Source organism: Moschus berezovskii, chromosome 9, assembly GCF_049115385.1.
Source record: "Moschus berezovskii isolate FMDL1 chromosome 9, NW_MosBer_1.0, whole genome shotgun sequence".
Taxonomy (NCBI): Eukaryota; Metazoa; Chordata; class Mammalia; order Artiodactyla; family Moschidae; genus Moschus; species Moschus berezovskii.
Genome location: NC_142468.1, coordinates 85,704,374 through 85,730,647, shown reverse-complemented (window position 1 = coordinate 85,730,647; position 26,274 = coordinate 85,704,374). Strand labels below are relative to the sequence as shown.

General features: G+C 41.8%; 1 protein-coding gene across 3 annotated transcripts in view; it reads left to right on the top strand.

Moving 5' to 3' along the window:
- Positions 1-8,252: 8,252 nt before the first annotated feature.
- Positions 8,253-26,274, top strand: part of HOMER1 (homer scaffold protein 1) — a 161,476-nt gene continuing 143,454 nt past the window's right edge. For 2 of the 3 annotated variants that reach the window (XM_088839897.1, XM_055437478.2), the window contains exon 1: positions 8,253-9,040. In XM_088839897.1, coding sequence (XP_088696023.1) covers positions 9,036-9,040 — 5 coding nt within the window. In that variant the 5' untranslated portion in view covers positions 8,253-9,035. Of the gene's footprint in view, positions 9,041-13,952; positions 14,002-26,274 lie in introns of those variants that run through there. The other variant, XM_088839898.1, reaches the window with a different exon arrangement.

The following is a 26,274-nucleotide window of genomic DNA, read 5'->3' as shown; positions in this document are numbered from 1 at the left end:
ATATTTATCATGTATGATAAGAATATTATTTAGTATTAAAATCATTTCCATTTTAATTTTTATAGAAATTACTATTTAGAACCGGAATAAAAAGAAATAAAAAGTCATACAAGTAACTTTTGAACTATCTTGACTGAAATTCCCGAATGTTGAGAACTTATTAATGTCTGATCTTTTATGCTTGGAAGAACTTTCAACACAGTTTCTAGGTATTGCTTCGGTCTGCTTTAACCACATCAGGGTCTTTACCAATTATGTTCTTCAGAGAGTTTGCAACTGCCACCTCAAACCCTTATCTCTCTTTGAAAGAGCCCCCAGTTTTTTCCTTTGTCTTGTCTCTTTGAAAAGAAGGCAACTTCATTTAAGCATGACTGTCCTAAATACCACGGATGGTGTTTTTCTACTAGTTGGCACCAAAAACATCATACAATAAGGTAGATCATTTAAAACATTTTCCTCATGGTTGTCGTGTTCCTCCATTCAGCAGAAAGATTGTTGGTTGCCATGGCAATAGCTTCCACAGCATTCCATTCTAAGGAACTGCACAGGTAGAGCACAAGTTTCACTCTGCGTCCATTCTTTACCCTAGCTCTCTGCAGATCTGCATATTTTTGCAGCTCGTACTCTGTGACTGCTGTTTAGAACAATCAATCAGCTGACCAAACAACCAACCTAGAGTTAAGCCAGATAATTTTTTCAAAGGCACCATATCCCCTTCTCTTCTGAGTATTTTAAAAATTTACATAAACTGTTGTACATTGATTTTTCTAACAACACCAATTAAAAACTTTCTGGTATGTTCTCTCACCTGTTTGGTAGTTTAGTTGTACCTCTTTAACCATGTTTAGAAAATAATGAATTTACAGTAAAAATTAGAGCAGGAGATAGTTCTATGAGATCATTTACCATGGGCTTAACATCATGTTTTTTTTCCTAAGGATAATTCTCTGACTTTCCTTCCTCACCACTCCCAAACCCTCTTATAAAATAGTGCTGATGCTCAGAAGAGTAAAATCTGTCCTCAAGCCTTTGCCTTCGAGATACCAAACACTTAGATTTCCCCCTCTTAAGACTGTTAACTCGGAGAAGGCAATAGCAAGCCACTCCAGTACTCTTGCCTAGAAAAATCCCATGGATGGAGGAGCCTGGTGGGCTGCAGTCCGTGGGGTCGCTAAGGGTCGGACACGACTGAGTGATTTCACTTTCACTTTTCACTTTCACACATTGGAGAAGGAAATGGCAACCCACTCCAGTGTTCTTGCCTGGAGAATCCCAGGGACAGGGGAGCCTGGTGGGCTTCCATCTATGGGGTCGCACAGAGTCGGACACGACTGAAGTGACTTAGCAGCAGCAGCAAGACTGTTAACTACCTTGTTTCTATTCAGAACCTTATTGATAATAGTAAAAGGTGGTTTCAAACAGTTCAAATTACTGGCACACAGCACCTGTTACGTTACAGAGGCGATGGAATAACTTTAGAGCATCAACTGGATAAATTCTATTTCCCTACAACTATAAAAAATTCTTTTCTTATTATTACTTTTAGTCTTTGCTGATTACTTAGTTTATTTATAACCATGTGGCATAAATGAGGAATCTAGAGATTTCTATAGTATGTAGAGATACCTTTTAATCTATTATTTCTACCTATAACTTTGAAACAATAGTGGTATTTTGGTAACGAAAAAGAGGGAACATGGAAGGGGAGTTGCTATTATCTGATGTTAAGCAATTAAAAATAAAATTTGGTTTCAACCCTCTTTCAGGGAAGGATTTTGTATCTCCTAAATGTCTTTTCATTGAGAAAGACATATCTCCTGACCTATCTATGAACATCCCATTGAATATCACCATCTCCTATTAAGGGCATGGAAGTAAACTCTGTAACTAAAACAGATGCCTCCACCCACAGCTTCTAAAATCAGTGGGTATTCATAAACTCACCACAAATTTTCAGAGCATAGTGGGAAAAGAGAGCTGTTAAAAATTTGAAACTCTATTAAAGTACTTTCTGACTCTTCCGGTAAAAGAAAATATGTTACTTTCTAGGAAGTTCACTACTTTAAAAAACAAAGCAATCAGGGTTGGAAATTTATGGCTAGCATTTGGGTTACATCACTCAGTTTTAGGAGAAAAGACATTCACTTTTAGATAGAACGCCATATAGAATGGGTCTCAGATTTCTCTCAAAATTGTATTGGAATTGTTTCAAGGGATAAGAAAGACATCATTGTTTTCTAAGCCATTTTCTGTCTAAACTAAATCACTTTTCTCTTTTGTGCTCTTGCCATCTATGTTAAAGCTTTCACGTCACCATTTTCAAACACTTTATTCCACTCTTTTATCATGACTCTATGATACTATGAAGCATACCTGCAAGCATACCATGATAAAATGTTACAAAGGTTTACTTATTCCTTTACATGAAGGCTTCCCAGCCAGCACAGTGCTAAAGAATCTGCCTGCCAAAGCAGATGTAAGAGATGTGGGTTCAATCCCTGGGTTGGGAAGATCCCCTGGAGTAGGAAATGGCAACCCACTCCAGTATTCTTGCCTGGAAAATTCCATGGACAGAGGAACCTGGTGGGTTACCATCCATGAGGTCCCAAAGAGTCAGACATGACTCAGTTACTGAGCACCACAGGAACACATATATTACCTTACATGCTGCTGCTGCTGCTAAGTCACGTCAGTCGTGTCCGACTCTGTGCGACCCCATAGCATGCTAATCCCACATAAACTAGGAAGAAAAATCGACCCACTGTTGGTAGAATTTTCCAGGTTAAGTACAGAGGTTAAAATAATCACACAAACTTTGGGAGTAATTATATTACACTGCACCGTGAGATTTATATCGAAAAACAGTTGCTCTCAACTTTCAGTTGACAAAAGAGCAGTTGAGAAGAGGCTACGTAGCTCTGAAAAGCAGAAACACTAATGAAGGGTCAGCATTGTATAAGCATGAGGCACCTAACATGCTGTTTTGACAGCTGAGTAAAGATGAGGGGAAAAAGGATTGTAAATCAAAGAAAGTCATGATAAAAGGATGAAATGAAGTCTTTGAAAATGGTAAAGGGAGAGCTTTAATTAATATTGGTGGAAAGAGCACAAAAGACAAAATGATTTAGTTTAGATGGGAAATGGCTTGTAGAGAAAGTTAAGGAGAGTAATATTTTGTATTTTAATTTGCAAGGGCCAACGGATGATATTATTTGAAGAATGATAGTTTTATTGTTTTAATATTTTATACACTGAAGTTCCATTTATCTGAAACATAAATTAGTACAAGTTTCTATTACTCTTAATGTGTACATTAGACAAACTGGCAAGCAGGGGTTTGCTTTTGATCAACCTTTGTTATAAGCTTAATTAAAACTACTTTCAATATTTCAACTTAAAAGCAAGATCATGATTTTATAATGTGAAGATAACAGAAAGCCTGATTTAGTTACAACTTCTCCTAATTCTTTTGGCTAGTATCCTTCAGTTCTGGGTTCCTAACATGATCAAGAAAATGTACATACAGAAAGAAGAAAAAAACCACTGTTCCTTAATTAGAAATCATGTGAATAGTTTAATATAAAAAACATTAAAAAAATACACATGGTACAAATTCTATAGCGTTTTAGCTTCTTTTATTTAAACTGCATCGATATCCATTTACAGCTCCCCTAACAATCACAATCCTCTGTCCTAGATTTTCCAGGTCACTTCAGATTCCAAATATTTTATCTATTGTTAAACAATGTGTTTGGATTTGGGTTTGGAAAATATGGTCACTGAACTTACAGACTAACTCTGAAATAGCAATAGCCTTTGGCTATAATCAGATTGATTATATTCTTTGCAGCCAAAGATGGAGAAGCTCTATACAGTTAGCAAAAACAAGACCAGGAGCTGACTGTGACTCAGATCATGAACTCTTTATTGCCAAATTCAGACTTAAATTGAAGAAAGTAGGGAAAACCACTAGACCATTCAGATATGACCTAAATCAAATCCCTTATGATTATACAGTGGAAGTACGAAATAGATTTAAGGGACTAGATCTGATAGAGTGCCTGATGAACTCTGGATGGAGGTTCGTGACATTGTACAGGAGACAGGGACCAAGACCATCCCCATGGAAAAGAAATGCAAAAAAGCAAAATGGCTCTCTGAGGAGGCCTTACAAATAGCTGTGAAAAGAAGAGAAGCGAAAAGCAAAGGAGAAAAGGAAAGATATAAGCATCTGAATGCAGAGTTCCAAAGAATAGTAAGGAGAGATAAAAAAGCCTTCCTCAGTGATCGATGCGAAGAAATAGAGGAAAACAACAGAATAGGAAAGACAAGAGACCTCTTCAAGAAAATTAGAGATTCCAAGGGAACTTTTCATGCAAAGATGGGCTCGATAAAGGACAGAAATGGTATGGACCTAACAGAAGCAGAAGATATTAAGATGAGGTGGCAAGAATACACAGAAGAACTGTACAAAAAAGATCTTCACGACCAAGATAATCACGATAACGTGATCACTGACCTAGAGCCAGACATCTTGGAATGTGAAGCCAAATGGGCCTTAAAAAGCATCACTATGAACAAAGCTAGTGGAGGTGATGGAATTCCAGTTGAGCTATTTCAAATCTTGAAAGATGATGCTGTGAAAGTGCTGCACTCAATATGCCAGCAGATTTGGAAAACTCAGCAGTGGCCACAGGACTGGAAAAGGTCAGTCTTCATTCCAGTCCCAAAGAAAGGCAATGCCAAAGAATGCTCAAACTACTGCACAATTGCACTTCTCACATGCTAGTAAAGTCATGCTCAAAATTCTCCAAGCTAGGCTTCAGCAATATGTGAACCGTGAACTCCCAGATGTTCAAGCAGGTTTTAGAAAAGGCAGAGGCACCAGAGATCAAATTGCCAACATCCGCTGGATCATGGAGAAAGCAAGAGAGTTCCAGAAAAACATCTATTTCTGCTTCATTGACTATGCCAAAGCCTTTGACTGTGTGGATCACAATAAACTGTGGAAAATTCTGAAAGAGATGGGAATACCAGACCACCTGACCTGCCTCTTGAGAAACCTGTATGCAGGTCAGGAAGCAACAGTTAGAACTGGACATAGAACAACAGACTGGTTCCAAATAGGAAAAGGAGTACGTCAAGGTTGTATATTGTCACCCTGCTTATTTAACTTATATGCAGAGTACATCATGAGGAACGCTGGGCTGGAAGAAGCACAAGCTGGAATCAAGATTGCTGGGAGAAGTATCAATAACCTCAGATATGCAGATGACACCACCCTTATGACAGAAAGTGAAGAGGAACTCAGAGGCCTCTTGATGAAAGTGAAAGAGGAGAGTGAAAAGGTTGGCTTGAAGCTCAACATTCAGAAAACAAAGAGCATGGCATCTGGTCCCATCACTTCATGGGAAATAGATGGGGTAACAGTGGAAACAGTGTCAGACTTTATTTTTTTGGGCTCCAAAATCACTGCGGATGCTGATTGCAGCCATGAAATTAAAAGACGCTTACTCCTTGGAAGGAAAGTTATGACCAACCTAGATAGTATATTGAAAAGCAGAGACATTACTTTGCCAACCAAAGTCCGTCTAGTCAAGGCTATGGTTTTCCCAGTGGTCATGTATGGATGTGAGAGTTGGACTGTGAAGAAAGCTGATCTTTGAAGAATTGATGCTTTTGAACTGTGGTGCTGGAGAAGACTCTTGAGAGTCCCTTGGACTGCAAGGAGATCCAATCAGTCCATTCTAAAGGAGATCAATCCTGGGTGTTCACTGGAAGGACTGATGCTAAAGCTGAAACTGCAATACTTTGGCCAACTCATGCGACGAGCTGACTCACTGGAAAAGAGTCTGATGCTGGGAAGGATTGGGGGCGGGAGGAGAAGGGGACGACAGAGAATGAGATGGCTGGATGGCATCACCGACTCGATGGACATGAATTTGAGTGAACTCCGGGAGTTGGTGATGGACAGGGAGGCCTGGCGTGCTGTGGTTTCTGGGGTCGCAAAGAGTCGGACTCGACTAAGCGACTAACTGAATAATAAACTATGAAATAATGGGGACATTTAAAAAACTCTGTAGTCATCTGCAATTTGAAGAGCGTTCATTGTATGATTATAGACACAAACACACATATAGTCAGTAAACCTACAGACACATGGCTCCTCATCCTTGCCACCTACTGTGTGCTCAGTCGCGCAGTCGTTTCCGACTCTGTGCAACCCCGTGGACTGTAGCCTGACAGGCTCGTCCGGCCATGGGATTCTCCAGGCAAGAATACTGGAGAGGGTTGCCGTTTCCTACTCCAAGGGATGTTCCCAACCCAGGGATTGAACCGGGTTACGCCTAACCTGAATTGGCAGGTGAGTTCTTTACCACCTGGAAAACCCATTGCCATATAGGAAATGAAAACAAGAGATAGTAAGAGATATTGTGTTATATGTTACAGGGTCAAAACTAAGGAAGACAAAATAGTCTCAATGTACTTGTGCGAATACTTAAATAAAAAGCACTTGGTGATATTTTCAATTTCCATAGGGTTAAACTCATATTCTTGATAAATCAGAACTGAAAAGGTACACTGGGATTTGCTATGTACACGACGATAATTACGAGGGAATGAAGTCAAGACTGACTCACTATCCTATGCCAAAACACTGCTGCTTCTCAATGAAAACGTTTACATCATTTGATGCCCCCTACATTACTAGCCTTATCATTATAATACTGTTCATGATACGGCTCTTTATTCTTTCGTGATTTGGGGTACCCACTTAGAAAGAAAAAAGTTTGAATGGCATTTGATAACTCTTTTGAAAATTAAGGTTATTTTCCCCCAGTCTTGCTGGAAACACATCTACCACTGTGCTCAGTCTCTCCTCCCACATTTCCGCGCTGGTGGGGACTTGAGAAGCCCGGGAAGGCTGCTGCAACAGGGGTGGGAGTGGGAGATAGGATATCACCCGCTTGACACTTCGGCACTGTTGCTATGAATGATTCACTCGTGTTTGGCACATTTGTGGCAAGGAAATCTCCTCCTCCCGCCGCTCCTCTCGGCTGTCTCCTGCGCTTTGGCCTTTAAGGAGAAGCGAGAGCAGGTGGGCACAGACGAGCTCGCCGAGTCCTCCTCCCCCTGCTCCGTCCCTAATTTAGCAGTACTTCCGGCCGCGTGACATCATCCCCCGCACCCCGGTGACGTGAGCGGCGGGTGACGTGGGTGCGCAGAGGAGCGCGCTGACGTCGCTATTTAAAGGTCCTCCTGCGGGGAGGATGGAGACACAGCGCGAGCACCTGGCGTGGGGCGCGGAGGAGGCGGCGGAGGCCCGGAGCCGGGCCGGGAGCCAACAGAGGAGCGGAGCGCGCGGCCTGCCCGCCGCCAGCCCCTAGGGGAGGGGGAGAGAAGGGAAGGACGGACCGCCGGGCCTGCGGGCCGGCCTGGCTCCCCACGAGGGCCGGCTCGGCCCCCAGCTACCGGCGTCCCCGGCGCCCTCGCGGCCGCCGCCTCCTCTCGCTCCCTGCAGGGCCCCACCGGCCCCTCGGGACCGGCCCGCGCCCCGGCTCCCGGCCACTCCCCGCGGCGGCCGCTGCTTCCCGCCCCCTCCCGCGAGCAGGGGGAGGGGCCGCGCCGCTCCCCGCTCTCCCCGCCCCTCCCCGCCCCCCGCAGCCCGCCCCGCTGCCGCGCTCGCCTCTCGCGGGCTGCGCTGACCCGGGAAGCGGCGGCTGGAGGCGGAGGCGGCGGCGGGCTGCGGGCCGCCGGGCCAGCGCTGCTCCGCCGAGCGGGAGCTGGAGTCCGGCGGAGGCGGGCGGTGATGGGAGTGTGAGGAGGCGGCGGCGGGGCCCGGGCGCTGTGAGGCGGCGTGTGGCAGCGGCGCGGAGCGGGAGCGGAGAGGAGCAGGGGTGGGGCGCTGGAGCCGCGGCTCTTCGGCGGCGTCGAGCCCCGGTCCCCGGACCCCGGCGCGGGACCAGCCTCCCGCCCCGGCTCGGGCGGGCGCCGGTCGACCCGTCAGCCCCGTGCTCCGCGGCTGCTCGGCCCTCCCGCGAGCTGGGGGAGCAGCGTGCCGGGGACAGCGTGGGGCTTGGCTTCTCTGATTCATTCATTCTCTGCCGCCGGAGCTGGGACCTGCAGCGCTCCGAGGAACTGGGGGACAAGGGGCAGCCGCGAATGAAGGGCCGGGCGGGAGCCAGGCTCCATTGTGCTCGGCGGCGGGGGGCGGGCAGGGGCTGAGGGGGGTGGGATCGGGCCCCCTCCCGCTGCTCCCCGGGTGCGCTGCGCCCCCAGCCTGCTGCCAGCCTGGAAATGGCTCCGTGTGTTCTCCTCGGGAGAGTGAATCGATCCTGCCCAGCCTTCTCTTCCTCCTCCCCGCCTCCTCTCTGCTCCCAGTCTTAGGAAGGGGAAAAAAATTAAAGACAGATTCCAATGTGGAGTGCCGAGCGCGTCGCGAGCTGCCGGGTTTGCACGTCGAAGAGGTTTTTCTACATAGCTTTTTTCTAATGTCAGCGCAGGGAAGCAGTGGCATTGCTGCTTTTAGGATTATTTTCTCGTAGGGATCTCTCCAGTGCACGTCGCATTGGGTTGCACGCTCCACCCCCAGGAACCTGGTGTGGTGGAGAAATTTGAACCCGCAGCCTTAGTAGCACCGAAGAGGCCGAGTTACCTGGGTTCTTCCTGAGTGTGGAGGAGGACATGAGCGGAATGACCACCAAGCTCATGTCTTACAGGACTCCGTGAAGCTGGATTCTGCGTTTTCCGACACGTAGATTCGTTTTGTGGAATAAAGTTGACCGCCGTTTCCTCCGCGCAGCATTTTAACTCTAATAAGCAAATGCCACCTCTGTTCGAACGTTTTGGTATTTCCCAGGGAGAAATAATTTTACCTAAGGGAACTAACTGAATTTTCAGCTACATTGAAATACCTCCAGAAAAGGATCTCGGGGGTGGAAACGCAACTGCGAAACAACAGACGGAGAAATTCATTTGGAAGTTATTCCGTGGCATAAGAGCAGGAACTTACAAGCAAGTTTTCATTGGGCAAAATGGGGTAAGGATTTTTGTGCTTAACCCCCTTGGAGTCTGTTTATGTGTCTGTGTTATTGAGCGGTGGTGGTGAACTGTCTTTGTTTTAGGTTTTCAAACATTTTTGCCACCTTGCTAAGCTAGTTGTAGTTTAAAAGTATAGGTGCGTTAGCCTTTTAAGAAGTTGTTTTTGTAGAGTGACACCAGAGGCCGTAATTAAGGAACATACGTCTATTATTGTAACCAGAATATAGTTTTATTACTGATATTTAAGAAGACCACACGTTCTGCGCTTTCCCGGTCGAAGTGCCGCAGCAGTTTGTAATCAAAGTCGTGTTGTCTTCGGTTTTGTTGCTGGTATCTTTAAAGAGAAGCCCTGCATTCTCTCAGTACTTTGAGAATAATCAGGCGCCCAAAGGACGATTATAAAGTAATGGGTAGGTTAGACTCCAGTCCTTGGAAAGGATCCGGTGCGAATTGTTGTTCTCACTGTGCCCTCTGTTTTGCCCTTGAGTAGCCAAAGCAAAAAACTGTAGAATTGACTTACTGGGGGCATGAAAACGAAAATCTGAAAGTCTTAGAAGGACTCCACAGTGCCCTGCACTTAGCTGGACATCAGAGCCTGAATAGGAAACCGCTTTTTGTTGAAAGAACTTGTGCACTTTCTCTGTTTTTTGGGTTTTAGGATCAGCTCTCTAGTTTGTGTTCACAGTGTCAGGTCTATGCCTTCTTTCAGTTCCAAAGTCAAACGAGAGTGCGTTTTTCAACCTTTTATTAACTCTTTACACAAGAACTTGATAAAAAATGCTTGTGATTTTTCCTAATTTAATCCAGATCTGTGTAATATGTTAATGGAGTAATGATCTGGTTTGTTTCATTGACAGATTTTTTTTTTCAATGCTTTTTGTCAAAGAGGAACTTCCAGAATTTTCTTTCTTCTTTTTTTTATGGTTGAATAAAGACATCTGAAGTGTAGTTAAAGGACAGAGATTGAAAAGATAGACATGGAAATTCACTGACAGTTTAGGGGTGTGCATATCTAAACTTTCGTTCTTAAAATGTTCAGAGGAAATTTCTTAATAGTACTGCCCTTTTCGTTGGAGTTAAAACTTAAGTCTATGAACTTGAATAAGTTTGAAAATGTTAAGAATGCATGTGGTAGGAACCCTTCATCAGGAATGGATGAGAAAGAGCAATACTTGTTTGTAAAACTTCAATGACAAGGTGACCAGAGTATATATGACTTGCATGATTTGGGATACTGAGAGCGATTAAAATACCTCATTCTATTTCTGGTGCTGCTGTTAGTAGCTTGGTGATCTGAGGCAGATTGCTTGGCCTTTGTGGACTCTCGTTTTTTTATCTGTAAAATGAAAGTCTTAGGTGAGTTTTAAATTTTTTTTCCAGTCTGTAAAAATGAATTCTTTCTCCTCTTTCTATTTTTGTAATTGCTGGTTGGTTTCTTGAAGTAAATCTCTCAGATGGAGAGATTGCTTTCTTTAAGCAGTTGTTAAGCATGTAAGCTGGAAAATAATGGCATTTGAAAAGTGTTTTGGATGAATTATACCAATTTTAATAAGAGAAAATACTGAAAAATAACTACTGTTCAGAATCTTTGAAATATGGCTTCCCTTGAGAGTCTGCAGCCCTTCTGTTTAAAACGTGTCAGAGAGGAAGAATCAAGTGGCAGTTTTTCATGCTGAAGGCTGAGTTCTCTGTAGGCTGTGGAGTGGTAGCATCGTGAAAGAAAATCAATTTTCCACAACCTTTAAGCTGCATGAATGTCCATGGTTTTACTAAGGGAAGCTTGGGAGGAACTTAGTAGAAAGAACACTGGTCTTTGAAGCATGAAAATAAGTCCCAAACAATTAACATACTAAATGTAATAAAATATATTTATAAACTATTTTATTTGTCCTTAATAAATTCTTAAAAGTTGACTGGAGAGGCAAAGGAATAAATACTTATGGCATAATTTTTCTACTGTCTATATCTGGGGCTATGACTCTTTCTCATTAACAGTGACTTCTTTCATCTGAGTTTTGGAGAGAAGGCATTTGTGGAAGTTTCCACACTTGGTCGGTGTTTGTACCTAATAAGTATGGAATAAGCATAGCCTCCTGCACCTACTTAAACCAAAAGGAAACAGAGCTTTAAATGGCCTTTGAAGTTTTACCTGGGCAATCCTAAAGTACTTACTCTGACTGGTATCTAAAACTTTAATACTGTGGATGAAGAGTTTCACACTTTATGAATGTATTTTTTGACTAATGTTAGGTCATAATAGACGTTTACCTTTGCCTTAATTTTGGATATAATTGCAAGTCTAGGGGCAAAATTGAAACAAAAGGAACAATTTTTTAAAGAAAATGAGTGATTAGTTCAGGCAGAGAAACAAATCTAAGGCTCTTGTAATAGGAGTTTATGAACTATGGTGGAAATGGAAAAGAACAGCTGAAACTGACAGTTGGCAGAATCTGTCAGTGTCTTGGATGCTGCCTCAACTAATTACAGTGAAGACAGTTGAAGGATTGGTTTGTGAAACAGGTGTATCAGAACCCCTAAAAATGAGAGTGTGTATGTTAGGTAAAGTCTTGGAAAAGCTTCCAAGGCCCAGCGAGGAGTTAGGTTTGACCCCCAGTCCTCCATGTAGTTTCTCCAAAAGAGAGCAGTGAGTCAGGAGCGATTTTGGAATGATTAGACCAGGCAGCAGGGATGATATAATTTCGATGAGGTATTTCATGCTACCTTTTGTTTTGCCCATATTGCCAGCATATTGACCTCAACAAGGGAAAATCCCCTCCCCTGTCTTATTAAGAGTGAGTTATTTTTTAAATGTGATTTTCCCCTGCCAATAAGGTTGATAACACTGTTTCTGACTTAACTCACCTGCGGGTGGACGCCTGGAGAAACCCTCTGCTCTGCCTTCCCCAGATAACTTCCTGAAACATGGAAGTGGGTGCTGCCACATTGCAATCTGAACCTTCTTTGCTGGGAGCAAAGTGGACATCTCTTTCTGTCTCAGGCTGCTGGGTGCTGCTCTCCGGGAACTGTGGCTAAGATGCAGAAGTCTCGATCCAGCACTGCAATATGAATGGGCTTTGTTGCAAGGGCAACCACTCAGCCATTTCTAACGTCAGAGCAGTTAGATGGAAGTCTTAATTATTTGCTCATTTTACCTGTTTTGAACCTCTGTCATGTGCCACGTAGAGTAGCTCAGTGCTGCTGATACATAGACTGGTAAAATGTGCTCCTTCCCTTAGGGAGTGTATTGTTTAGAAGTTGGGTCAACAATCAAGCCTAAAATTAATAAGTAGAGTGGAATGTCTAAGGGACTGAATCGTAGGTATCATAGAGATACAAAGTAAGTGTGTGTATGGCATTAAATGCTGAGGGAAGCATAAAAAAGCTTTTGTGGAGGAGGTAATCCGTATTAAATAGTGAAAACTGGGTACAGGTGAGCCTTGTAGACAAATAGAGGCCTTCAAGGCAGAGGGAACAGTGTGGTTGACAGCATTAAGACAATTCAGTTCAGTTGCTCAGTCGTGTTCGACTCTTTGCAAGCCTGTGGACTGCAGCACGCCAGGCCTCCCTGTCCATCACCAACTCCTGGAGCCTACTCAGACTCATGCCCATTGAGTCGGTGATGCCATCCAACCATCTCATCCTCTGTCATCCCCTTCTCCTCCGTGCTTCAATCTTTCCCAGCATCAGGGTCTTTTCCAGTGAGTCAGTTCTTCGCATCAGATGGCCAAAGTATTGGAGTTTCAGCTTCAGCATTAGTCCTTCCGATGAATATTCAGGACTGATTTCCTTTAGGATGGACTCAAAAGTCTTCTTCAGCACCACAGTTCAAAAGCATCAATTCTTTGGCAATCAGCTTTCTTTATATTCCAACTCTCACAGCCATACATGAATTTTGGAAAAACCATAGCTTTGACTAGACGGGCCTTTGTTGGCAACGTAATGTCTCTGCTTTTTAATATGCTGTCTGGTTTGGTCATAGCTTTTCTTGCAAGGAGCAAGCATCTTTTAATTTCATGACTCAAACGGACTTTCAAGAGTCAAACAGACTCTTGCACGTCACAGATAAAACCTTGTGCACACCAGGACCCAGGAGAAGGGAGCAGTGACCCCACAAGAGACTGACTCAGACTTGCCTCTGAGTGTCCAGGAATTAAGACAAGGAACTGCAAAATAATTTGACGTGGTGAACTTGGCTTTATGGGATTCAGCAAGAGACAGGCCCAGAGTCTTACACGGGGCTTAAGTTAGAGGGTCTTGTGGACCAAACAAAGTTGGTCTGTTTCAAGCTTTTTTGAACAGTGACCCGTTATAGTAAGATAATACATTGTTACCTTAAAACCTAGTGCACACATATGTAAATGATAAAATATCATGAAAAAACACCATTTGTGTGATGCACTCTGGTATTTCTATTCTATTTCTAAGAAAGAGCAATGGTTGAAACGCAATAAATTGAGTTAATATCCCAGGACTAGCAATGGTATTTTTAAAAACACTGCTCTTAGCTCTGGGAACCACTGAGCATTTTAAGAAAAATAGTTACGTGAAGGGTCGGGGAAGTAGGTTGAGAAAACAGTTTTAAATATTTAAATTTTGGCTTTGTACATTGCATCCTGTGAAAACACCAAACCTAGACAATGAAGCATGACTTGGTAGGGGAAGTGGATAGCCAGCCAGGCCTGGAAAATTCCAGGGTATTAGGAGAGGAGGGATGGTGTTGGGTTGTTTGTGGTTGTCTGAGTAGGACTTTTTTTTTTTTAAGGACAAGTTAATTTTATGTGCAGAGGTCAAAATGCAGGAAGCAGCATGGTATGTTCCTAGCAGAGCCACACACTCAGAAGGGCCATGGAATAGTGAATTTGGGAGTTTAAAGAGGACTTTCTTGCTGGCATACAAATTGCACGGAGATAAAGAGAATGTTTTGGAATTCCCCAAGAAGTAAATTAAAGGGTACATGGAGTTGCTGATAAGATTTGCCTTGTATGCTAAAAAGTTATTTGACTTGTGATGAATCAGAAGTGTAATTTTATATGTATCGACCTACTGGGAGGCTATCCACTATAAGAAGAGTAGACGAGTTGGCATGTTTTGAGAATGGGTTTTCCCCCCAGTTTTATTGCAATATAATTGACAAGCAACATTGTATTACCGTGAGGTGTACAGCATTACAGTGAACATGTGGGAGCCTGTGTCTGTGCTGTGAAATGACCACAGGTCCAGCTAACATCCATCCCCTCACATTGTTAAAGCCTTCTTGTAAAGAGAAAAACTTCTTGTAAAGAGAACTTTCATGAGAATAGGTTTATTTTTTAATTTATTAATGGAGTAATTGAGCCCTCACTCTTAATTGAAATTTGAAAGAACTCCTTTTCTGTTTTCAGGGTTTTTCCAGATAGCGTGTTACACATGAACGAGATCACTCTTGCTGTTTCTTTTACCCTAAGCTCTAATCTCCTGTTCCATATAGTGAGGACTTTTAACCAGCTCCTTTATGTTCTTATTTCCTTTTATTCTTTCGGCTCCATCCCGCTTTCCCCTGGTCTACTGATTCAGGCAGGGATAACAGCCGTCGACCCTCAGGGCTTTCCTCCAGGGCCTACAGACATTTACTCACTTCCAGGCAGTGGAAAAAATTTCAGTCTGTTCCACCTCCAATCCTGCCATCTCCTTAACTTTGCTTCTGCAATTTCCTCCCTGCTTCCCAGCTTCTCTTTCCTTCAGTATTGAGGTTGATGATGCTTATATGAGCACCGCCCTCCCCACCCCCCGCCCCGCCCTGCCCCAAGATTTGAAGGAGGAAGAGAAATTTTCTTTTCCAGTTTTGTGGTGATGGGCTGGTTAGGACATCCACTGTCAGCTGACAGGTAAGATGATCTCTGTATGGCATAGCAAATTGTGTTATCATGCCAAGATGTAGGACATTATTACTTAAACTTATAAATAAGATATATAATGTTTTGTAAAAAACTAGATCCTAGAGTTTTAAAATGAAAATAAAAACTTTTTGAAAGTTACATTTTCAGCAGAGTACAAAACTGAATGAGAGCAGTAGTATCAAGATTATGGTACTTGAGTACTTGCACGAAGCTGTTAGTAAGACGGTATCAACAAGCCAAGCTTGGTTACTTTACATATATATGGAAATTGACTTTTGAGGGGAGCAGATGTTAGAGCTGGGATCATTTGGGAGACAGAATGAATGTGGAAGATGATGTATTTGGTGTTTTCTTTTTTGAGGAATTTCCTGGTGGCTCAGATGGTAAAGAGTCTGCCTGCAATGCAGGAGAGCCTGGAGAAGGAAATGGCAACCCACTCCAATGTTTTTGTCTGGAGAATCCCATGGACAGAGGAGCCTGGCAGGCTACAGTCCATGGAATCACAAAGAGTCAGACACTAGTGAGAGACTGTTGACTATGGGTGGCATGTTAGGATGTGATTATGTAATTAGTAAACAACAGGAACCCTGCCTTCCCTGCTCTGAGACCGTTGAACGGGCACATTGAATGGAAGGTCTTCCTTTGACTTTCTTGGTCGTTACCCTTTGGATGCTTGTGGCCACGTGTCTCGTTAGCACATCGCTCCATTGGGGTTTGTCTGATGTTTCGCTGTACACGTGAAACTAACAAAACACTGGGAATCAACTGTGCTTCAGTTAAGAAACAAGGAATCACAGACATCACCCCCCAAAAAAGCCCAACAAGGTGTCTCGTTTTTGATTAGTCACATTATATAGACATTAATCCTTTTAAAAAACATCCGTATTGATCCTCTTTTTATGTCTTTCACTTGTAATTTTCTTTCTTTTTCCTTGGCTCTAGAATAGAATTACTAAACTTTCACAATCAACTTGCAAAGCTATCAAGGACAAGTAAGTGTATACACTAAAAAATCCTTTTCAAAATATAAATGTATAAAGAGTGTGTTTAGGGGAATCTCTTAATTTTGGTTCAGTACAGTAATGTATTTAATAATTTTGAAGTGAAGGCACAGTATAAATCTGACTAGTGTGACTTTTCTTTTTTAGGGTTTTGGAGAATCATGAAAGTGCATTTAGGATAATTACCTGGAGTGTTGTTCGTGGCAGTTAAGGGATTGACACAAGTGTCTTTATACGTAGTTGTAAACTGAGTTTAGTTGTAAACTGAATGTTTCAGATGAAAAGGTGGTTGAGTCTCAAAAGGTCCAACATTGCTACTGCCATGTGTTTGTTTTTCCAAACCTATGATGTTTAGTTGAAATATTTATTTGTAGTTAATCCATGGTTTTGTTTTGTCATTTTTGATTAATCAAATGCACTGAATGGAAGAGTAGGGAAAGTGAATTCCAAGTATTTGTTTCCTGATATAATTTTTAAATGACTGAATATGAGACATGTTAGATAGCTTTATTTCTCAGGCTCTGTTTAGTTGAGTGAAACGTGCAGTTGCTGGTTGTGTTGCATGTTTGTAATGACCCGTGGCTTACACAGTAAAGTGACCCTGTAGTATACAAGATTGATTATGGTTGTGGAATGATTGAGATTTTCCTAGAAATCAAAAATACTTCTCTGTTAGGGTTTGAAAAGTTGAGTACTTTTTAAGATGGTATAAGGTTTCATGCTCATTAGGTACCTTCATTTCAAAAGAATCCATGTGGTAAGGCAGTATTTATATTCATTTTAGCCCATCTATGAGAATTGAGATGAAGTTTCCAAATCTTACTTAATGGGCCTTTCAAGAGTAGGTAAAACTTTTTAAAGGCTAATCATTCGGTGGTCTTTATCGTGTGAATACAATCATACAGAACTGAATTTTTGAGGTTAAAATGTTAATTTTTACAGCCTCTCTCTATATATACTATAAAATCAGGACATGCATTATCACTCTGTTAAAAGAGACATTTATCAGTGAACTTGTGCTCTTAATTGCAGTTTTACAATGAAGAAAGGAAAATCAGTCTAACACTATTGGTCATTTCTGTGCTCCCTAATAAAATGTCTGATAAAAAAGATGAAATTGATGAGAATCAGTGCTGCTTGTCTTAAGCAGTATTATTTAGGGAAGAGATTGAAATTAATCACATGTATGTGTTATATTTTATTGTGTGGTTTGTCATTACCCTCCACTTGTATTTTTTATTGATTTTTTTTTTTCTTTTTAAAGGTTTTAAAAAATCTCATTTCCCTGATAGGTATAATTTAGAATTAATTTTACAGGGACAAGTATAATTTAGAATTACTTTTACAGGCACAAAACTGAATTGCTTTTTCATGACCTTGCAAAGAAAAAAAACCAAAGTATTCTTTCTTGTGAGGTTTCTTCCCCCCAGTGACTAATTGTGAGCCCAATATGCCTTTTGGTGTAGCTAAAAACATTTCAGATATGTAAAACAAACGTTTGACTTAGAATCTGGATTTCATTTACACATAACTATCTTTTCTCTTTAACGGTAAGCTACTGGCACATGGCAAAAAGTCAATTTTCTTTTTAGTATCAGAAAATAAAATTCTAAAATCCAAAAAATTAGCAGTCTACTCAATACTTTCTCTTTGTCGTACAGTTTACTTTTGCATTTTCTCTCACTTTTGAAAAATCGCTTTAATCCTTTAACACCTAATATTAGCTTTAAAAAAAATTGCTTTGCTTTTTGGACATTTTCTTTTAATGTTCTTTCATAAAACATGAAGCTCTTCCATGTTATCTTTGAAAAGAGTTGGCACCAGTTCCTCAAGGCAGAGCAGTATTAAGAACCGAGGACTTTTTATAAAATTACTGAACAAGAGTTAGAGATTAAACACCTATCAAAGCAGCTTTTGCTCCTTTGTGAGGTTGTTTTAAATCACATCTAATGCACATCCAGATGCACGTGGTCACATGCTGCAGGGTCCAGAGGTCTGAGAAGAGAATGCTCTTGACCGCCACCCCATCTGTAGCAGGACTTGCTCCTCATTTGTCCCTGTCTTTAGTAGGAGGGCAGTTACAGCCATAGCCCAAGTTCATGTCTCTGGGCACTGTGCGTTGCATTTCCTGACCACCTAAATCATAGCACAGCCCACATGTACAGTGTAAGGTGAGAGGTGCTGGGGAGTTAGACCCCACTTTTAGTGTACGGAAAATCCTGATTCCTAGCCGGTGGGTGTAAGTTGGAGGTACCAGTTGTTTTTCTAATAAACTTCCATGGTAAATGGTCGGGTCCTTTCATCTTTAGCTTTAAGCATGCCTCAATCTTGAGTTGTGTTGCCTTCTTTCTGTTTCATGTAAGAAATCTAAAACTGTTATTCTGAATAAGGCTTTTGTGAGTTGGAATTTTCTGCCCTAGTTGCTTTCAGTTTCCCTCATTAGGCTCCTAATAATGGTCCCTAGGAAGTTATCTTAAGTGGATTTGACTATCAAAGAGCTTAAAAGTACTCACGTTAGAAAATTTCTGTCTGTGTTCCTTCGTGGAAGGTAAGTCTATACATGACTCAGCTTAGGACAATTAATTTGAACCAACTGTATAATAATATTCAAGTGGGCCTAGCCTATCCATTTGGACTTTCCTGGTGGCTCAGATAGTAAAGAATCTGCCTGCAATGCAGGAGACCCAAGTTTGATCCCTGGGTTGGGAAGATCCCCTGGAGTAGGACATGGCAACCCATTCCAGTATTCTTGCCTAGAGAATTCCATGGACAGAGGAGCCTGGCGGGCTGCAGTCCATGGGGTCATAAAGAGTCGGACATGACTGAGTGACTGACCCTTAGCCTATCCCTTTACCTTTCTGTGCTTCCATTTTGCTTATCTTTTAAAACTGCCATTTTCTGTCTTACTCTGTAGGTATGAATCTCTGTCGTACGGGTTTTAACATTAAAATTTATGTGCTTTGCTTAATTACCCTGCCAGCTCCTTTGATGTTTACAGAATGAGAATTCCACCTACTTTTGTTTACTAAGTATTGCCAGGGATCTGTATACATTCAGCTGAATGGGAAGACTCCCAAATCACCCTTTTATCTTTCTTGAGGTTCTGTTGATTGAAAAAAAATGGTTCTAGATTTCATGGGCTGTCTTTTTCCTTACTCAGCTGGTAATATATGGGATTGTAGTTGTCTGTTTTCATTGTTGCTTTCATTTAGTATTTTATTAATGCTGAATTGATATTTGTTGCTATGCCTGTGTTAATGTGAGGGAAGTGAGACATTAATGGTACTATTGCTGCTGAGTTTTACTTGGTGGCATATTAGTATATTTGGGGTATTTAGTATATGATCTATGGGTAAACTATAGGCTATTCATGTGGTAGGAAGCTGGCCTGAAAAGTGTTTTCAAAGATGGTGCAGTGGTTACTTAGAAACCAAGATGCAAAATTATATATTTGCAACTATACAAAATACATACTGTATATATAACAAGATTTGAAAGAAATTCATTAAAATGTTACCATGTTTATTTCTTGGATACAACAATTCTGAAATTTTGTTTTTGAGTCTTTCCAAATCTTTTAAGTTTCTTTGTGATTAAGTTTTAGAACTTATTTTGGGTTTTAAGGGTGAGGGTATTAAAAATTACTAATGCCTACCATACAAAGTTATCAGGGGGTCTGTCACTGTTCCTACATATGCATAAATACTTATGTGTTTCTATCAACTTTAACTTATCTCAAATTTTGTTTTTCTTTTCAAAACTGGCTAAAGAAGTAATTACTCCAGTGATAGCAAATATGGTTTCTTGTTTAAGTAAGGAGTAGTTCTGGTGTTGGTTATCAGAATGTTAGTTCTAATCTCCACTTTTGTGGATAAGAAGCCAGAGCTCAAAGGGAAGATGTGCCTCAGTTCAGTTCAGTTCAGTTCAGTCGCTCAGTCGTGTCCGACTCTCCGAGACCCCATAAATCACACCACGCCAGGCCTCCCTGTCCATCACCAACTCCTGGAGTTCACTCAAACTCACGACCACAGAGTTGGTGATAGGGGCAGTTATATGGGGCCGAGCATGTGCTGTGTCCTCTAATTCCTAGGGGCTCTTATCATCAGCTCAGGGCACCCTAAATGGATGCTCACATGTATGGAGACTCAGTTTTTGTTGATTAGTCACTAAGTTGTGTCCAACTCTTTGTGACTCCATGGACTGTAGCTCACTAGGCTCCTTTGTCATTGGGATTTCCCAGACAAGAATACTTGAGTGGGTTGCCATTTCCTTCTCCAGGGGATCTTCCTGACCCAGGGATCAAACCCACGTCTCTTGCACTGGCAGAAGGATTCTTTACCATTGAGCCACCAGGAAAGCCCAAGACTCATTTAGGGTGGGGTTTCTAACCCTTCATAGTTTAAAAAAAAAGGAAGAGGAGAGTCTAATGTAGGCTTAGTATCTTAGTTGACAATGAGTTTTAATTAAACATATCTTGTTTTCCTTTTAGATGGTACTGAAAGAAACTGCATTCTGATTTTAGTGTACTCACATCTCTGCATTTTGTTTTGGATTCACTGATGTCTTTCTCATGAATGAACTGAAATATTATTACATGTGTTTTGTATAATTCCCAAAGTTGATTCTAAAGTGTAAATTCCATCAGTCAGAGCCCTGTTAACTGCCTTTGTAGTTATTGGACACATGAGCCTCAAGAACACGTAAGTCGGCAGGGTCTACTTGTCTGAGAAGCTCAGTCTGGAATAAGAGTGCTTGGGATGTTATCCTAAAGCATGTTTCCTAGAACTCAATGCTGGACCATGAGACCTGCAAGTGGAAAGGTCACTGACAGCCTGGAGTACAATTTCTGAGTCACGAGACAGCTGTCAGTTGTGTAACTCCCTAGAATTCATAAGAGTCCATTGGGCCATATCATATCCAGTTTTAAAATTGTTATTCTTTCTGAATTTTTTCCCCCAGAGGTCCCGAACTCTAGTGTTATCATTGGCTGAGCAGAAAAGTGTATAAATGTATAAGGTAGAAGTCAGTAAGGACTGGTGGAGACTGTGGCAAAGTGAAGAGAGCATGTCCTGCCTGAAGGCATTCATATCCAGGGTTCTCAAAACCCTGTGCTGAAAACTCTTGACTCTAAGAAGGAAGACCAGAGAGCATGGCAGGGCATTGGCGGAAATGAACACTAGATTAGTGGTTCTCAATTTGAACTTGCATTCGAATCACCTAGAGGGCTTGTTAAAGACAGACTGCTAGACTTCAGCCTGAGTTTTTGATTCAGTAGGTCTGTAAGTGGGGCCCATGAATTTGCTGCTCTGTTAAATTCTTAGGTGATGCTGATATTGCTGGTCCAAGGACCTTACTTAGCATCATTTGAGAAATGAAACATATACATGAAAAACTTTTGTCCATTCAAAAGTTATAAGGATTCTTGAAACCTTTTTGTTCTTTGCTTGCAAGCTGTAAAAAATTGTAATTTCAAACTAAAGGGAGAAACTCTGGTTGAACTTAAAAAAATTTTTTTTTTAACAAGCTAAAAAATCCAGGACAACTTGAAACTAGTCTCTACCTCTTTAAACCTGATTACTTCTGGCTATGTTTACCAGTTACACTGTGCAGAGTGACGTCTGCTTTCTGGCATTTCTGAATGGATTATTTTTGAAACTACCTGGCAGTACTTTGACTCCTGAAGTTTTCATGCTTTTGGGGGAAGTGTGATTTCTGTCTAAGTTGTTTATCCTGCTTAGATACCCTTAGGTTTGTCCACATGCCATCGTATTAGTTTTCTATTGCTGTATGACAATTACCACAATTTTGGTGGCTGTAAAACAGCACCCATTTACCTTAGTTTTTTTGAGTCAGAAGTCCAGGGCCCTTCACGGGATCTTCTGCTCAGGGTCTCATGAGGCAGCAGTCAATGTGGCAGGTGGGGCTAGAGTCTTATCTGTGGACCAGCATCTCCCTGAAAGCCCATATGGTTGTTGGCTGATTTCATTTCCTTTCAGCTATGGAGCATGGCGGGCTATAGTACATGGGGTCACAAGAGAGTTGAACACAACTTAGCGATTAAACAGCAACGAATGGAACTTACAGTGGCATTGTCTTAAAGGCCAGAAGGAGGAGCCCCTCTCGGTTCTTTCTCATCTTCTAAAGGACTCATCTAAATAAGTTAGGACCACTCAGGGTAACCTTCCTTTTGATTAGTTGAAAGTCAACTGATTAGTGACCTAATTACCTATGTGACATCCCATCCTATTCAACCCTTCTACGCACACTGAGTTCATCAGGCACTCTTATCTATCAGATCTGAAAAGAAATGCAAAAAAGCAAAATGGCTGTCTGAGGAGGCCTTACAAATAGCTGTGAAAAGAAGAGAAGCGAAAAGCAAAGGAGAAAAGGAAAGATATAAGCAGCTGAATGCGGAGTTCCAAAGAATAGCAAGGAGAGATAAGAAAGCCTTCCTCAGTGATCAATGCAAAGAAATAGAGGAAAACCAACAGAACAGGAAAAACAAGAGATCTCTTCAAGAAAATTAGATCAAGGGAACATTTCATGCAAAGATAGGCTCGATAAAGGACAGAAATGGTATGGACCTAACAGAAGCGGAAGATATTAAGAAGAGGTAGCTAGAATACACAGAAGAACTGTACAAAAAGGATCTTCACGACCAAGATAATCACGATGGCGTGATCACTCACCTGGAGCCACACATCTTGGAATGTGAAGTCAAGTGGGCCTTAGAAAGCATCACTATGAACAAAGCTAGTGGAGGTGATGGAATTCCAATTGAGCTATTTCAAAACCTGAAAGATGATGCTGTGAAAGTGCTGCACTCAATATGCCAGCAAATTTGGAAAACTCAGCAGTGGCCACAGGACTGGAAAAGGTCAGTCTTCATTCCAATCCCAAAGAAAGGCAATGCCAAAGAATGCTCAAACTACCACACAATTGCACTCATCTCACATGCTAGTAAAGTCATGCTCAAAATTCTCCAAGCCAGGCTTCAGCAATATGTGAACCGTGAACTCCCAGATGTTCAAGCAGGTTTTAGAAAAGGCAGAGGCACCAGAGATCAAATTGCCAACATCTGCTGGATCCTGGAGAAAGCAAGAGAGTTCCAGAAAAACATCTATTTCTGCTTCATTGACTATGCCAAAGCCTTTGACTGTGTGGATCACAATAAACTGTGGAAAATTCTGAAAGAGATGGGAATACCAGACCACCTGACCTGCCTCTTGAGAAACCTGTATGCAGGTCAGGAAGCAACAGTTAGAACTGGACATAGAACAACAGACTGGTTCCAAATAGGAAAAGGAGTATGTCAAGGTTGTATATTGTTACCCTGCTTATTTAACTTATATGCAGAGTACATCATGAGGAATGCTGGGCTGGAAGAAGCACAAGCTGGAATCAAGATTGCTGGGAGAAATATCAATAACCTCAGATATGCAGATGACACCACCCTTATGGCAGAAAGTGAAGAGGAACTCAGAGGCCTCTTGATGAAAGTGAAAGAGGAGAGTGAAAAGGTTGGCTTGAAGCTCAACATTCAGAAAACAAAGATCATGGCATCTGGTCCCATCACTTCATGGGAAATAGATGGAAAAACAGTGGAAACAGTGTCAGACTTTATTTTTTTGGGCTCCAAAATCACTCTGGATGCTGATTGCAACCAGGAAATTAAAAGATGCTTACTCCTTGGAAGGAAAGTTATGACCAGCCTGGATAGCATATTAAAAAGCAGAGACATTACTTTGCCAACCAAGGTCCGTCTAGTCAAGGCTATGGTGGTGGTCATGTGTGGATGTGAGAGTTGGACTGTGAAGAAAGCTGATCGCCGAAGAATTGATGCTTTTGAACTGTGGTGTTGGAGAAGACTCTTGAGAGTCCCTTGGACTGCAAGGAGATCCAACCAGTCCATTCTAAAGGAGATCAGTCCTGGGTGTTCATTGGAAGGACTGATGCTAAAGTTGAAACTCCAATACTTTGGCCACCTCATGCGACGAGTTGACTCACTGGAAAAGACCCTGATGCTAGGAGGGATTGGGGATAGGAGGAGACGGGGATGACAGAGAATGAGATGGCTGGATGGCATCACCGACTCGATGGACATGAGTTTGAGTGAACTCCGGGAGTTGGTGATGGACAGGGAGGCCTGGCCTGCTGTGGTTCATGGGGTTGCAAAGAGTCGGATTCGACTAAGCGACTGAACTGAACTGAACTGAACTGAACGCACACTGAAGGTGGAGAGTTTTATGCAGAAAATGTCCACCAGGGGGCAGTAATCCTGGAGCCATCTTAGAATTCTGCCTGCTGTACCCCATCAAATACCCACGGATGTTTTCCCGATGCTCAGATATCAGTATGTCCACTCCAGTTTTTTTTTAACTTTTAAAAATCTGTAGCCTTCTGCATTCCTGCTCCAATATGGACTGCCGTAAGAGTTTAAGGCATATTATATAGTCCTTATATTAGACTTTTCCCTAATTTTTTGGGGGGTAGGAAATATGGGTAGGCATCCTATCTTGTTTCTTGGTCACTATGCTTGCTTTCTTCATTTATTCTTTTATTTTACTGGAGATTCTTTTCTTGTAGTTACCTGAAAATGACTAGGTAGGAGATAACTTGAGACACATGTGAAAGTGCCCTCCCCCTCAATTGAGTCTAGATCTCTAGACGGGAAGTAATTTTCTGTCATTACTGTGAAGGCACAGATCTATTCTGGTTTCCAGGTGTTCCTGTTCAAGCCTGCTTGTTTCTGATTCCTTTCTTTGCCTCCATGTGTTACTCTTCCTCCACTTGGTAACATTTTAGGATTTTTTCCTGTGTGGTTCGAAAATTTCACAATGATGTGGGGTGGGGCTTTTTGTTTGCTCGTATATTTTTTTAGTTTATTTTTCTTTTGGTCATTGCTGGACCATTTCAGTCTGTAAATTTCCGTAAGTTTGGGAAATTTCCTTCTATTTTTTAAAAAATATCTTCTCCTGTTTTTCTCTTTATGAACTGTTAGTTGGATACGTCTGTCCTACCAGTTTTTTTTTTTCTTTTGCCGTCTAAAGAAATTACCTTGACTTCATCTTCTAACAGTTACTGAATTTTTAAATTTCCAAGTCTTCTTTCTCAATGTGTCATCAATTTGAGATTCTTTTGATTTCTATTCCCTAAGTTTTCTTTGGGGTTCCTTTTTTGTTTGGTTGGTCTCTTCTTTCATGATCCTAAACTTGCCTAGAGTATCTGGTGATCCCCACCTGTGTTTAAGAGTGAGAAGCTAGAAAGCTGGTTAGAAGCTCTCTGTGGCCCAGTGAGTCCTGTCGCCAGTGGGTTTCATGTTAGGCATTTAGGTGGTGAACAGGCCAGCTTCTTGGGTGGTTTCCAGGTGTCAGTAAGTAGAATTCTATTCTCTGAGACTGTAGGTCTTTTCTTTAAGACCGTTCAATTTCTCTAAAAGACAATCTTCCAGTGTATATACCTTTTGGCATTCTGAGAGCAAAGTGTACACCATTATATATCTAGGAGGCATATGCTGCTGCTGCTGCTAAGTCGCTTCAGTTGTGTCCAACTCTGTGCGACCCCATAGACGGCAGCCCACCAGGCTCCGCCGTCCCTGGGATCCTCCAGGCAAGAACACTGGCGTGGGTTGCCATTTCCTTCTCCAATGCATGAAAGTGAGAAGTGAAAGTGAAGTCGCTCAGTCGTATCCAACTCGTAGTGACCCCATGAACTGCAGCCTACCAGGCTCCTCCATCCATGGGATTTTCCAGGCAAGAGTACTGGAGTGGGGTGCCATTGTCTTCTCCAAGGAGGCATATACCCGCTGTAAACTGAAAACCATGAAGGGAGGGTTTGCAGCATTTTTCTTAATGCTCCACCCTTGTTTTCTGCTACTGGGGAAAGTAATTGTTTGACTCCGGTGGTGGGAAGGGGGACGGGAACTCTCATTGCTCTGTTACTTAAACTTTTCAATCAATTCCCTAATTTCAGATCCATACTTCACGCTCTCTCCTGCAGCTCCTTTGTCTCTAAATTCTGGCCAACAAGTTGTTCACTCATTACTTTCCTTTTTGCGGGCACTACGCAGTTAGTTTCCTTGGCTTTGCCATGTCACGTACTATTCCTTCTTCCAAATTGCTTCTTTGAAAATTGTATTACAAAATTACTTATCCACTGGTGTCACTTCTGTTCTTTGTGCTTATGGGTTTATACCTTCTTTTTCCCGTTCCCTTTCATTTTAGTGTAGTTTCAGAAAAGGAAGATAAATATGTGCAATTAATTTGCCTTGTTTGACCAGAATCACTGAGCCTTAGCTTTTGAATTTATATAAGGCATTTTTCAGAATGTGTTGACACTGTTGACAATTGATTAGA